At 40.6% G+C, this 17,878-nt stretch overlaps 1 protein-coding gene across 1 annotated transcript in view; it reads left to right on the top strand.

The window, feature by feature from the left end:
* The first annotated feature begins 222 nt into the window (after nucleotides 1-222).
* The window catches only part of LOC116958748 (uncharacterized), a 31,224-nt gene continuing 13,568 nt past the window's right edge, over nucleotides 223-17,878 (top strand). Inside the window, exons 1-4 of the mRNA XM_076063858.1 lie at nucleotides 223-711; nucleotides 1,567-1,583; nucleotides 12,081-12,174; nucleotides 15,006-15,086. Of these exons, the coding sequence (XP_075919973.1) occupies nucleotides 12,084-12,174; nucleotides 15,006-15,086 (172 nt within the window). The 5' untranslated portion in view covers nucleotides 223-711; nucleotides 1,567-1,583; nucleotides 12,081-12,083. The remainder of the gene's footprint in view (nucleotides 712-1,566; nucleotides 1,584-12,080; nucleotides 12,175-15,005; nucleotides 15,087-17,878) is intronic.

The raw sequence follows: 17,878 nt of genomic DNA, 5'->3' as shown, positions 1-17,878 counted from the left end.
ACACTCACACTTACACACACTTACACACACTTACACACACACACACTTACACACACACACTTACACACACTCACACTTACACACACACACTTACACACACTTACACACTTACATACACACACTCACACTTACACACACACACACTCACACTTACACACACTCACACTTAGACACACTCACACACACTCACACTTACACACACTTACACACACTCACACACACACACACTCACACACACTCACACACACTCACACACACACTTACACACTCACACTTACACACACTTACACACACACACTCACACACACTCACACACACTCACACTTACACACACTTACACACACTCACACTTACACACACTCACACTTACACACACTCACACTTACACACACTTACACACACTTACACACTCACACTTAGACACTCACACTTACACACACTTACACACACTGACACACAAAGTAGCGAATCGCAGCGCTGCTAACCGATGCTCCACCGCTCACCGTTCCCTCCAAATCCAACCCTACCCTGAGCAAAACACGCGGCGACACACCCAGACACACCCAGACACACTCACACACACTCACACCCACTCACACTCACTCACACCCACTCACACCTTAGCCTGCTGTACTTAACGCGAGCGCGCAAACAGCAGATGCCTGAGTCGCGATCTCCCTCTCTACATAGATAGCTGTGTCTCTCTACCAGGTGTGTGTCTATCTACAGAGATAGCTGTGTCTCTCTACCTGTGTCTATCTACATAGATAGCTGTGTCTCTCTACCTGTGTCTATCTACCTGTGTCTATCTACCTGTGTCTCTCTACATAGATAGCTGTGTCTATCTACCAGGTGTGTCTATCTACCTGTGTCTATCTACCTGTGTGTGTCTAAAAGGTGTGTGTCTACCTGTGTCTCTCTACCTGTCTCTCTCTACCTGTGTGTGTCTACCTGTGTGTCTATCTACCTGTGTCTATCTACCTGTGTGTGTCTACAAGGTGTGTGTCTACCTGTGTCTCTCTACCTGTCTCTCTCTACCTGTGTGTCTCTCTACCTGTGTGTCTATCTACCTGTGTGTGTCTATCTACCTGTGTGTGTCTCTCTACCTGTGTCTCTCTACCTGTGTGTCTACAAGGTGTGTGTCTACCTGTGTCTCTCTACCTGTGTCTCTCTATCTGTGTGTGTCTACAAGGTGTGTGTCTACCTGTGTCTCTCTACCTGTGTCTCTCTACCTGTGTCTCTCTACCTGTGTCTCTCTACCTGTGTCTCTTTACCTGTGTGTGTCTCTCTACCTGTGTGTGTCTCTCTACCTGTGTGTCTCTCTACCTGTGTCTCTCTACCTGTGTCTCTCTACCAGGAGTGTCTCTACCTGTGTCTCTCTACCTGTGTCTCTCTACCAGGTGTGTCTCTACCTGTGTCTCTCTACCTGTGTCTCTCTACCTGTGTCTCTCTACCAGGTGTGACTCTACCTGTGTCTCTCTACCTGTGTCTCTCTACCTGTGTGTGTCTCTCTACCTGTGTCTGTCTACCTGTGTCTCTCAGCCTGTGTGGTTCTCTACGTGACAGAAAGACAGAACACACAGGTACGTGGGCACACACAGGGGTACGCAAATAGTCTACACTACACTATACACTACTACACTATACACTACTACACTATACACTACTACACTATACACTACTACACTATACACTACTACACTATACACTACTACACTATACACTACTACACTATACACTACTACACTATACACTACTACACTATACACTACTACACTATACACTACTACACTATACACTACTACACTATACACTACTACACTATACACTACTACACTATACACTACTACACTATACACTACTACACTATACACTATACTATACACTACACTATACACTACACTATACACTACACTATACACTACTACACTATACACTACTACACTATACACTACTACACTATACACTACTACACTATACACTATACACTACTACACTATACACTACACTATACACTACACTATACACTACTACACTATACACTACACTATACACTACACTATACACTGCACTATACACTACTACACTATACACTACACTATACACTACACTACACTATACACTACACTATACACTACTACACTATACACTACTACACTATACACTACTACACTATACACTACTACACTATACACTACTACACTATACACTACTACACTATACACTACTACACTATACACTACTACACTATACACTACTACACTATACACTACTACACTATACACTACTACACTATACACTACTACACTATACACTACTACACTATACACTACTACACTATACACTACTACACTATACACTACTACACTATACACTACTACACTATACACTACTACACTATACACTACTACACTATACACTATACTATACACTACACTATACACTACACTATACACTACACTATACACTACTACACTATACACTACTACACTATACACTACTACACTATACACTACTACACTATACACTATACACTACTACACTATACACTACACTATACACTACACTATACACTACTACACTATACACTACTACACTATACACTACTACACTATACACTACTACACTATACACTACTACACTATACATTACACTATACACTACTACACTATACACTACTACACTATACACTACTACACTATACACTACACTATACACTACACTATACACTGCACTATACACTACTACACTATACACTACACTATACACTACACTACACTATACACTACACTATACACTACTACACTATACACTACTACACTATACACTACACTATACACTACACTATACACTACTACACTATACACTACTACACTATACACTACACTATACACTACACTCTACACTACTACACTATACACTACTACACTATACACTACTACACTATACACTACACTATACACTACACTATACACACTACACTATACACTACACTACTACACTATACACTACTACACTATACACTACACTATACACTACTACACTATACACTACTACACTATACACTACTACACTATACACTACTACACTATACACTACTACAATATACATTACTACACTATACACTACACTACACTATACACTACACTATACACTACTACACTATACACTACTACACTATACACTACACTATACACTACACTATACACTACTACACTATACACTACTACACTACACTATATACTACTACACTATACACTATTACACTATACACTACACTACTACACTATACACTACACTATACACTACACTATACACTACACTATACACTACTACACTACTACACTATACACTACTACACTATCCACTACACTATACACTACTACACTATCCACTACACTATACACTACACTATACACTACACTATACACTACTACACTATACACTACTACACTACACAATACACTACTACACCATACACTATTACACTATACACTACACTATACACTACTACACTATACACTACTACACTACACTATACAATACACTATACACTACACTATACACGACTACACTATACACTACACTATACACTACTACACTATACACTACTACACTATACACTACACTATACACTACTACACTATACACTACTACACTATACACTACTACACTATACACTACACTATACACTACTACACTATACACTACTACACTATACACTACACTATACACTACTACACTATACACTATACACTACAGTATACACTATACACTACTACACTATACACTACTACACTATACACTACACTACACTATACACTACACTATACACTACTACACTATACACTACACTATACACTACTACACTATACACTACACTATACACTACTACACTATACACTACTACACTACACACTACTACACTACTACACTATACACTACTACACTATAAACTACTACACTATACACTACTACACTATACACTACTACACTATACAATATACACTACTACACTATACACTACACTATACACTACACTACTACACTATACACTACTACACTATAGACTACTACACCATACACTACTACACTATACACTACTACACTATACACTACTATACTATACACTACTACACTATACACTACACTATACACTACTACGCTATACACTACTACACTATACACTACTACACTATACACTACACTATACACTACTACACTATACACTACTACACTATACACCACTACATTATACACTACTACACTATACACTACTATACACTACTACACTATACACTACACTATACACTACTATACACTACTACACTATACACTACACTATACACTACTACACTACTACACTATACACTACACTATACACTACACTATACACTACTACACTATACACTACTACACTATACACTACTACACTATACACTACACTATACACTACTACACTACTACACTATACACTACACTATACACTACACTATACACTACTATACACTACTACACTATACACTACACTATACACTACTACTCTATACACTACACTATACACTACACTATACACTACTACACTATACACTACTACACTATACACTATTACACTATACACTACTACACTATACACTACTACACTATACACTATAAACTACTACACTACACTATACACTACACTATACACTACTACACTATACACTACACTATACACTACACTATACACTACTACCCTATACAATATACACTACACTATACACTACACTATACACTACACTATACACTATACACTACTACACTATACACTACTACACTATACACTACACTATACACTACTACACTATGCACTACACTACTACACTATACACTACTACACAATACACTACACTATACACTAGTACACTATACACTACAACACTATACACTACACTACACTATACACTACTACACTATACACTACTACACTATACACTATACACGACTACACTACACACTATACACTACTACACTATACACTACACTATACACTACTAAACTATACACTACTACACTATACACTACTACACTATACACTACTACACTATACACTACTACACTATACACTACTACACTATACACTATACACTACTACACTATACACTACTACACCATACACTACACTATACACTACTACACTATACACTACTACACTATACACTACTACACCATACACTACACTATGCACTACTACACTATACACTACTACACTATACACTACTACACTATACACTACACTATACACTACTACACTATACACTACTACACTATACACTACTACACTATACACTACTACACTATACACTACTACACTATACACTACACTACACTATACACTACACTACTACACTATACAACACACTATACACTACACTATACACTACACTATACACTACACTATACACTACTACACTATACATTATACACTACTACACTATACACTATACACTACTACACTATACACTAGTACACTATACACTACACTATACACTACTACACTATACACTACTACACTATACACTACTACACTATACACTACTACACTATACACTACACAATACACTACTACACTACTACACTATACACTACTACACAATACACTACTACACTACACTATACACTACACTATACACTACTACACTATACACTACACTATACACTACTACACTATACACTACTACACTATACACTACTACACTATACACCACTACACTTTACACTACTACACTATACACTACTACACTATACACTACTACACTACACTATACACTACACTATACACTGTACATTACACTATACACTACTACACTATACACTACACTATACACTACTACACTACACTATAAATTACACACTACTACACTATACACTACTACACTATACACTACTAAACTATACACTACTAAACTATACACTACTACACTATACACTACTAAACTATACACTACACTATACACTACTACACTACACTATACACTACTACACTATACACTACACTATACACTACTACACTATACACTACTATACACTACTACACTATACACTACACTATACACTACTATACACTACTACACTATACACTACACTATACACTACTACACTACTACACTATACACTACACTATACACTACTACACTACTACACTATACACTACACTATACACTACTACACTATACACTACTACACTATACACTACTACACTATACACTACACTATACACTACTACACTACTACACTATACACTACACTATACACTACACTATACACTACTATACACTACTACACTATACACTACACTATACACTACTACTCTATACACTACACTATACACTACACTATACACTACTACACTATACACTACTACACTATACACTATTACACTATACACTACTACACTATACACTACTACACTATACACTATAAACTACTACACTACACTATACACTACACTATACACTACTACACTATACACTACACTATACACTACACTATACACTACTACCCTATACAATATACACTACACTATACACTACACTATACACTACACTATACACTATACACTACTACACTATACACTACTACACTATACACTACACTATACACTACTACCCTATACAATATACACTACACTATACACTACACTATACACTACACTATACACTATACACTACTACACTATACACTACTACACTATACACTACACTATACACTACTACACAATACACTACACTATACACTACTACACTATACACTACAACACTATACACTACACTACACTATACACTACTACACTATACACTACTACACTATACACTATACACGACTACACTACACACTATACACTACTACACTATACACTACACTATACACTACTAAACTATACACTACTACACTATACACTACTACACTATACACTACTACACTATACACTACTACACTATACACTACTACACTATACACTATACACTACTACACTATACACTACTACACCATACACTACACTATACACTACTACACTATACACTACTACACTATACACTACTACACCATACACTACACTATGCACTACTACACTATACACTACTACACTATACACTACTACACTATACACTACACTATACACTACTACACTATACACTACTACACTATACACTACTACACTATACACTACTACACTATACACTACTACACTATACACTACACTACACTATACACTACACTACTACACTATACAACACACTATACACTACACTATACACTACACTATACACTACACTATACACTACTACACTATACATTATACACTACTACACTATACACTATACACTACTACACTATACACTAGTACACTATACACTACACTATACACTACTACACTATACACTACTACACTATACACTACTACACTATACACTACTACACTATACACTACACAATACACTACTACACTACTACACTATACACTACTACACAATACACTACTACACTACACTATACACTACACTATACACTACTACACTATACACTACACTATACACTACTACACTATACACTACTACACTATACACTACTACACTATACACCACTACACTTTACACTACTACACTATACACTACTACACTATACACTACTACACTACACTATACACTACACTATACACTGTACATTACACTATACACTACTACACTATACACTACACTATACACTACTACACTACACTATAAATTACACACTACTACACTATACACTACTACACTATACACTACTAAACTATACACTACTAAACTATACACTACTACACTATACACTACTAAACTATACACTACACTATACACTACTACACTACACTATACACTACTACACTATACACTACACTATACACTACTACACTATACACTACACTACACTATACACTACTACACTATACACTACTACACTATACTATACACTACTACACTATACACTACACTATACACTACTACACTGTACACTACTACACTATACACTACACTACTACACTACACTATACACTACTAAACTACACTACTACACTACACTATACACTACTAAACTACACTACTACACTACACTATACACTACTACACTACACTATACACTACTACACTATACACTACTACACTACTACACTATACACTACTACACTATACACTACTACACTATACACTATACACTACACTATACACTACTACACTATACACTACTACACTACACTATACACTACTACAATACACTATACACCACTACACTACACTACTACACTTCTACACTACTACACTATACACTACTACACTACACTATACACTACTACACTATACACTACTACACTATACACTACTACACTATACACTACTACACTATACACTACTACACTACTACACTATACACTACTACACTATACACTAATACACTATACACTACTACACTATACACTACTACACTATACACTACAATATACACTACTACACTATACACTACTACACTACACTATACACTACTACACTATACACTACTACACTATACATTACTACACTATACACTACTACACTACTACACTATACAGTACTACACTATACACTACTACACTATACACTACTACACTATACACTACTACACTACACTGTACACTACACTATACACTACACTATACACTACTACACTATACACTACTACACTATACACTACACTATACACTACTACACTATACACTACTACACTATACACTACTACACTATACACTACTACACTATACACTACTACACTATACACTACTACACTATACACTACACTATACACTACTACGCTATACACTACTACACTATACACTACTACACTTTACACTACACTATACACTACTACACTATACACTACTACACTATACACTACACTATACACTACACTACTACACTACACTATACACTACTACACTATACACTACTACACTATACACTATACACTACTACACTACACTATACACTACTACACTATACACTACACTACTACACTACACTACTACACTATACACTACACTACTACACTACACTATACACTACTACACTATACACTACTACACTATACACTACTACACTACACTATAGCCTACTACACTATACACTATACACTACTACACTATACACTACACTATACACTACTACACTATACACTATTACACTATACACTACTACACTATACACTACTACATTATACACTATACACTACACTATACACTACTACACTATACACTACACTACTATACTATACACTACTACACTATACACTACTACACTATACACTACTACACTATACACTACTACATTATACACTATACACTACTACACTATACACTACTACACTATACACTACTACACTATACACTACTACACTATACACTACTACACTATACACTACACTATACACTACTACACTATACACTACTACACTATACACTACTACACTATACACTACTACACTATACACTACTACACTATACACTATACACTAATACACTATACACTACTACACTATACACTACTACACTATACACTACAATATACACTACTACACTATACACTACTACACTACACTATACACTACTACACTATACACTACTACACTATACATTACTACACTATACACTACTACACTACTACACTATACAGTACTACACTATACACTACTACACTATACACTACTACACAATACACTACTACACTACACTATACACTACACTATACACTACACTATACACTACTACACTACTACACTATACACTACTACAGTATACACTACACTATACACTACACTATACACTACTACACTATACACTACTACACTATACACCACTACACTATACACTACACTATACACTACTACACTATACACTACTACACTATACACTACTACACTACACTATACACTACTACACTACTACACTATACTATACACTACACTATACACTACTACACTATACACTACTACACTATACACTACACTATACACTACACTACTACACTACACTATACACTACTACACTATACACTACTACACTATACACTACACTATACACTACTACACTATACACTTCTACACTGTACAATACTACACTATACACTACTACACTATACACTACTACACTATACACTACTACACTATACACTACTACACTATACACTACTACACTATACACTACTACACTATACACTACTACGCTATACACTACTACACTATACACTACTACACTTTACACTACACTATACACTACTACACTATACACTACTACACTATACACTACACTACTACACTACACTATACACTACTACACTATACACTACTACACTATACACTACTACACTACACTATACACTACTACACTATACACTACACTACTACACTACACTACTACACTACACTATACACTACACTACTACACTACACTACTACACTATACACTACTACACTATACACTACACTATACACTACTACACTATACACTTCTACACTGTACAATACTACACTATACACTACTACACTATACACTACTACACTATACACTACTACACTATACACTACTACACTATACACTACTACACTATACACTACTACACTATACACTACTACGCTATACACTACTACACTATACACTACTACACTTTACACTACACTATACACTACTACACTATACACTACTACACTATACACTCCACTACTACACTACACTATACACTACTACACTATACACTACTACACTATACACTACTACACTACACTATACACTACTACACTATACACTACACTACTACACTACACTACTACACTATACACTACACTACTACACTACACTATACACTACTACACTATACACTACTACACTATACACTACTACACTACACTATAGACTACTACACTATACACTATACACTACTACACTATACACTACACTATACACTACTACACTATACACTACTAAACTATACACTACTACACTATACACTACTACATTATACACTATACACTACACTATACACTACTACACTATACACTACAACTCTATACACTACACTATACACTACTACACTATACACTACTACACTATACACTACTACACTATACACTACTACATTATACACTATACACTACTACACTATACACTACTACACTATACACTACTACACTATACACTACTACACTATACACTACTACACTATACACTACTACACTATACACTACTACACTACATTATACACTACACTATACACTACTACACTATACACTACTACACTATACACTACTACACTATACACTATTACACTACACACTACTACACTATACACTACTACACTACTACACTACACTATACACTACACTTTACACTACACTATACACTACTCCACTGCTACTCTACCTACAGACAATGATGGAGGGCGTGGAGGAGACTCTGAGCGAGTTCAAGTCTATACACTGCTACACTATACACTACACTATACACTACACTATACACTACTACACTATACACTACACTATACACTACTACACTATACACTACTACACTATACACTACTACACTATACACTACTACACTATACACTACTACACTATACACTACTACACTATACACTACTCCACTATACACTACTACACTATACACTACTACACTACACTATACACTACACTATACACTACTACACTATACACTACTACACTATACACTACTACACTATACACTACTACACTATACACTACTACACTATACACTACTCCACTATACACTACTGCACTATACACTACTACACTACACTATACACTACACTATACACTACTACACTATACACTACTACACTACACAATAAACTACTCCACTGCTACTCTACCTACAGACAATGATGGAGGGCGTGGAGGAGACTCTGAGCGCCTTCAAGTCTATACACTATACACTACTACACTATACACTACTACACTATACACTACACTATACACTACTACACTACACTATACACTACACTATACCACTGCTACTCTACCTACAGACAATGATGGAGGGCGTGGAGGAGACTCTGAGCGCCTTCAAGTCCAGCGTGCGGAGAAGTTTTGATGGAGCCAGCACTAAGCAGGCGGAAGAGAGTGAGTGGTGGTGCAGCGGTTAGCGCACTCTGTGTGTCTGTGTGTCTGTGTGTGTGTGTGTCTGTGTGTGTGTGTCTGTGTGTGTCTGTGTGTGTGTCTGTGTGTGTGTGTGTCTGTTTGTGTGTCTGTGTGTGTGGGTGTGTCTGTGTGAGTCAGTGTGTGTGTCTGTGTGTGTGTGTCAGTGTGTGTGTAGGTGTGTGTGTGTGTGTCTGTGTGTGTGTCTGTGTGTGTGTGTCTGTGTGTGTCTGTGTGTGTGTGTGTGTCTGTGTGACTGTGTCTGTGTGTGTGTGGGTGTGTCTGTGTGTGTGACTGTGTGTGTGTCTGTGTGTGTGTCTGTGTGTGTGTGTCTGTGTGTGTCACTGTGTGTGTCTGTGTGTGTGTGTGACTGTGTGTGTGTGTGTCTGTGTGTCTGTGTGTGTCTGTGTGTGTCTGTGTGTGTGTGGGTGTGTCTGTGTGTTTGTGTCTGTGTGTGTTTGTGTGTGTGTGTGTCTGTGTGTGTAGCTGTGTGTGTGTGTCTGTGTGTGTCTGTGTGTCTCTGTGTGTGTGTCTGTGTGTGTGTGTGTGGGTGTGTCTGTGTGTTTGTGTCTGTGTGTGTGTTTGTGTGTGTGTGTGTCTGTGTAGCTGTGTGTGTGTGTCTGTGTGTCTGTGTGTGTCTGTGTCTGTGTGTGTCTGTGTATCTGTGTGTGTCTGTGTATCTGTGTGTCTGTGTTTGTGTATCTGTGTGTCTGTCTGTGTGTGTGTCTATGTGTGTGTATGTCTGTGTGTGTCTGTCTGTGTGTGTGTCTGTATGTGTGTGGTTAGCGGTGGTGCAGTGGTTAGCGCTGGCGAACCACTGTGGTGATGGTGTTGATGGTGGTGTTGATGGTGGTGGTGATAATGGTGGGTTTAGTGGGAAAAATCTACCACGCAGACTCGAAATATACAGCAGCAGCAGGCATCGTTAGGGTCACGGGATCGAACCCACGACCTCCTTTAGACTAGGCGAGGTAGTCAACATCTCACAGGGTCACGGGATCGAACCCACGACCTCCTGTATACCAGGCGAGGTAGTCAACATCTCAGAGTGTCTGTGATCTAACCCACGACCTCCTGCAGACCAGGCAAGGTGGTCAACATCTCACAGGGTCATCGATTGAACCCACGACCTCCTGTATCCCAGGCGAGGTAGTCAACATCTCACAGGGTCTGTGATCGAACCCACGACCTCCTGTGTACCAGGCGAGGTAGTCAACATCCTACAGGGTCTGGGATCGAACCCACGACCTCCTGTATACCAGGCGAGGTAGTCAACATCTCACAGGGTCAGAGATCGAACCCACGACCTCCTGTATCCCAGGCGAGGTAGTCAACATCTCATGGTGTCAGGGATCGAACGCATGACCTCCTGTGGACCGGGCGAGGTAGTCAACATCCTACAGGGTCTGGGATCGAACCCACGACCTCCTGTATACCAGGCGAGGTAGTCAACATTTAACAGGGTCTGTGATAGAACCCACGACCTCCTGTAGACCAGGCGAGGTAGTCAACATCTCACAGGGTCTGGGATTGAACCCACGACCTCCTGTATACCAGGCGAGGTAGTCAACATCTCACAGGGTCTGTGATCGAACCCACGACCTCCTGTGTACCAGGCGAGGTAGTCAACATTTCCTAGCCACTTTGACGCCCAGATACAGTGAGGGAAAAAAGTATTTGATCCCCTGCTGATTGTTTGTACGGTTTTCCCACTGACAAAGAAATGATCAGTCTATAATTTTAATGGTAGGTTTATTTGAACAGTGAGAGACAGAATAACAACAAAAATCCAGAAAAACGCATGTCAAAAATGTTATAAATTGATTTGCATTTTAAGGAGGGAAATAAGTATTTAAGTAATGTCTGTGTAGTGTGTCTGTGTGTGTGTGTCTGTCTGTGTAGTGTGTCTGTGTGTGTGTGTGTCTGTGTGTGTGTGTCTGTCTGTGTGTGTCTGTGTGTGTGTGTGTCTGTGTGTGTGTGTCTGTGTGTGTGTGTCTGTGTGTGTAGGTGTGTGTGTGTGTCTGTGTGTGTCTGTGTGTCTGTGTGTGTTTGTCTGTGTGTGTGTATCTGTGTGTGTGTATCTGTGTGTGTGTATCTGTGTGTGTATGTGTGTGTGTGTATGTGTGTGTGTCTGTGTGTGTCTGTCTGTGTGTGTGTATGTGTGTGTGTCTGTGTGTGTGTGTGGGTCTGTGTGTGTCTGTCTATGTGTGTGTGTGTCTGTGTGTGTGTGTCTGTGTGTGTCTGTGTGTGTGTCTGTGTGTGTCTGTGTGTGTGTCTGTAGCCACGGCCAATTTGAACCTGCAGGGAGGCTAACGGCCTGTCTATCTCTCTCTCTCTGTCTGTGTCTCTGTCTGTCTGTGTCTCTCTCTGTGTCTCTGTCTGTCTGTGTCTCTGTGTCTCTGTCTGTCTGTGTCTCTGTGTCTCTGTCTGTCTGTGTCTCTGTGTCTCTGTCTGTCTGTGTCTCTGTCTGTCTGTGTCTCTGTGTCTCTGTCTGTCTGTGTCTGTCTGTGTCTCTCTCTGTCTGTGTCTCTGTCTGTCTGTGTCTCTCTCTGTGGCTCTGTCTCTGTGTCTCTGTCTGTCTGTGTCTCTGTCTGTCTGTGTCTCTGTGTCTCTGTCTGTCTGTGTCTGTCTGTGTCTCTCTCTGTCTGTGTCTCTGTGTCTCTGTCTGTCTGTGTCTCTCTCTGTGTCTCTGTCTCTGTGTCTCTGTCTGTCTGTGTCTCTGTCTGTCTGTGTCTCTGTGTCTCTGTGTCTCTCTCTGTGTCTCTGTCTCTCTGTGTCTCTGTCTGTGTCTGTGTCTCTGTCTCCGCTACCCACAGCTATGGATGGAGCGATGCAGAGCTGGAAGGAATCCGTCCGGAGGCGCCTCATGCCAACAACGGAGAATGACGTCATCGAAGGTGACTCTACTGGGAGACCCACACTACACTGTACACTACACTGTACACTACTACACTGTACACTACACTATACACTACACTATACACTACACTGTACACTGCACTATACACTACTACGCTGTACACTACACTATACACTACACTATACACTACACTATACACTACTACACTATACACTACTACACTATACACTACTACACTATACACTACTACACTATACACTACACTATACACTACTACACTATACACTACTACACTATACACTACTACACTATACACTACACTATACACTACTACACTATACAATACTACACTATACACTACACTATACACTACACTATACACTACTACACTATACACTACTACACTATACACTATTACACTATACACTACTACACTATACACTACTACACTATACACTACTACACTATACACTACTACACTATACACTACTACACTATACACTACTACACTATACACTACTACACTACTACACTAGACTATACAACAACAACCGCCATTCGCCACTAAGTGGCGGTGACGTCACCACGACGCTTGTGCCAGGCTATGTGCACGCTGAGGCCACGTGAAGTGTCGAACGCCCGCTGGCAGGAGGTCACGGGGCAGACCCAGGTGCCACGGGTCGACTGACTGAGATGACTGGCTGATGCACCACCTGTGCCCCCTACTGTGCCAACCTGCTGTGCTTTAGCCACCCGGCGCTCCGCTCGTTGTTGTGAGCGTCGCTCCTCCGTCCACCGTTGTTGTTGGAGGGCGACTACCTCCAACTGCCCAGTAGCATCCTTCACGAGCCTCCTCCACAGAGGTCGATCTTGACACCGCTGGTACCAGTCATTGGCAAGTCCACTCAGCTCCACGTCCTCCTGTACCACATCACTCCATCTCTTCTCTAGCCCGTGCCGCGCCCGCTTAGCCCCCTCAATCCGGCCGAACAAAAGTTGTTTCGGCATGCGTTGGCTGGGCATGCGGGCTACATGACCCAGCCATCGCAGCCTTGCCCGCCGGAGGAGCTCACCGATGGGACCTTGCCCAGATCTTTCAAGGATTTGTGAGCTCCTCACACAATCCAGTCTGGTTAAACCTAGGATGGATCGTAGGTAGGCCAGCCTAAATGTTTCTAACCGGAGAAGATGTTCCATTAGGGGGGTCCACGTTTCGCAAGCGTAGAGAAGGGAGGGAATGACCGTGGCCGAGAAGACCTGAAGCTTAGTGTGGAGCGACAGACCAGGTAGCTTCCACACAGCGTTACGCAACCGATGAAAAGATATTGCCGCTTGACTGATTCGGAGTGAGACCTCTTCTGTTAAACTGGAGCCAGTCATAAGCACACTACCCAGGTATGGGAAACTCTCCACTCTCTCCACAACTGCCCCATCACCGATTGGGAGTTGTGGGAGTGGAGTGTCCGATGGTACAAAATACCCAGGCAGGTGCTTAGTTTTGGTGGGGCTGATGGTAAGGCCCCACCTCTTAGTAGCACGCTCCAGTCTCAGTAGCAGCGTCTCCAACTCCTCCTCTGACTGAGCAGCTATTACCAAATCATCAGCATACATAACGTGGTTGACCAATAGGGAGCCATCCCTTGACTGCACCCGGGCATCGATCAGCCTCCCATTATATCTGTACCATATGGAGATTCCCCCGGTACAGCTATTGAAGGCTTCACGAACTACGTGGACAAAATAGATGTTAAATAATGTGGGAGCCAGAGGACATCCCTGTCGCACCCCAAGGTGTACAGGGAATGGCTCTGACTCCCGGCCACGTAGTTTTACCCTGGCCCGCTCACCATCATGAAGGTCCTTAATGATCGTGAGTAGAGGGTCAGGGACTCCAAAAGCACGAAGAACGACCCAGAGCCCAGGCCTACTGATGGTATCATAGGCCTTGACCAGGTCAATAAAGCAGATATGTAGGTCTTGTTGGAATTCCCTACACCTCTGCTGTAGCAGACGGACAGAAAATATGGCATCTGTGCAGGACCGCCCTTTCCTGAAACCGCATTGGGGCTCCGCAAGCCTCTCCTCAGCGTGCCTGGCAAGGCGATGCTGAATAATCCTTGCCAGGACCTTTCCCGGCACACTGAGGAGTGAGATGCCCCTGTAGTTGTTACAGTCTGTGCGGTCCCCCTTCTTAAAGAGGGGGACCACCAGGGCATCCTTCCAATCCTGCGGAACCCGTCCAGCGGCCGAGACCGTTGTTATGATGTCATATAGGGCAGTCTGTGCACAAACGCCACCCTCCCTCAGCATTTCGCTTGGGAGATCATCTCTGCCGCTGCCTTTCCTGGTCTCAGACTCCGGATCGCCTTCAGTACTTCCTCAACAGATGGCACCTCAGCCAGCCACTCAAAGGGGGTGACTTCTTCCAATGTTTGAGGCACCGCAGCCTCAGCAGGGTCATCCTCACTTTGTGCCACGATGTTTTCCTGGCTGAGGGATTTTCCCTCCCCAAGGACCTCACAGAAATGCTCAGCAAATCTGCAAACCTGTTCCTGGGGGTCGGAGATTGGATCACCGTTTTTTCCCCTAATGATGGTAATAGGTGTGGCGCTGCAGGTTACTTTTTTGATGGAGTTAAATAGAGATTTGTGATCACGGGCCACTGAGGCAGACTCCATCTCCTCAGCAACCCGCGACCACCACCCATCCTTGCAGCGCCTCACGGCTCTCCGAACCTCCGAGCGAAGGCTGCGGTAAGCCTCCTCATTCTCTGACGTGGGATTCTGTAGCCGATAACAGTGGGCCTGTCACTTTTTCTCAACCATCCTG

Source organism: Petromyzon marinus, unplaced genomic scaffold (genome assembly GCF_048934315.1).
Source record: "Petromyzon marinus isolate PM22_M1 ecotype Great Lakes invasive population unplaced genomic scaffold, UKy_Petmar_22M1.pri1.0 PM_Scaffold_216, whole genome shotgun sequence".
Lineage (NCBI taxonomy): Eukaryota > Metazoa > Chordata > Hyperoartia > Petromyzontiformes > Petromyzontidae > Petromyzon > Petromyzon marinus.
This window is presented reverse-complemented; position numbering and strand designations above follow the sequence as displayed.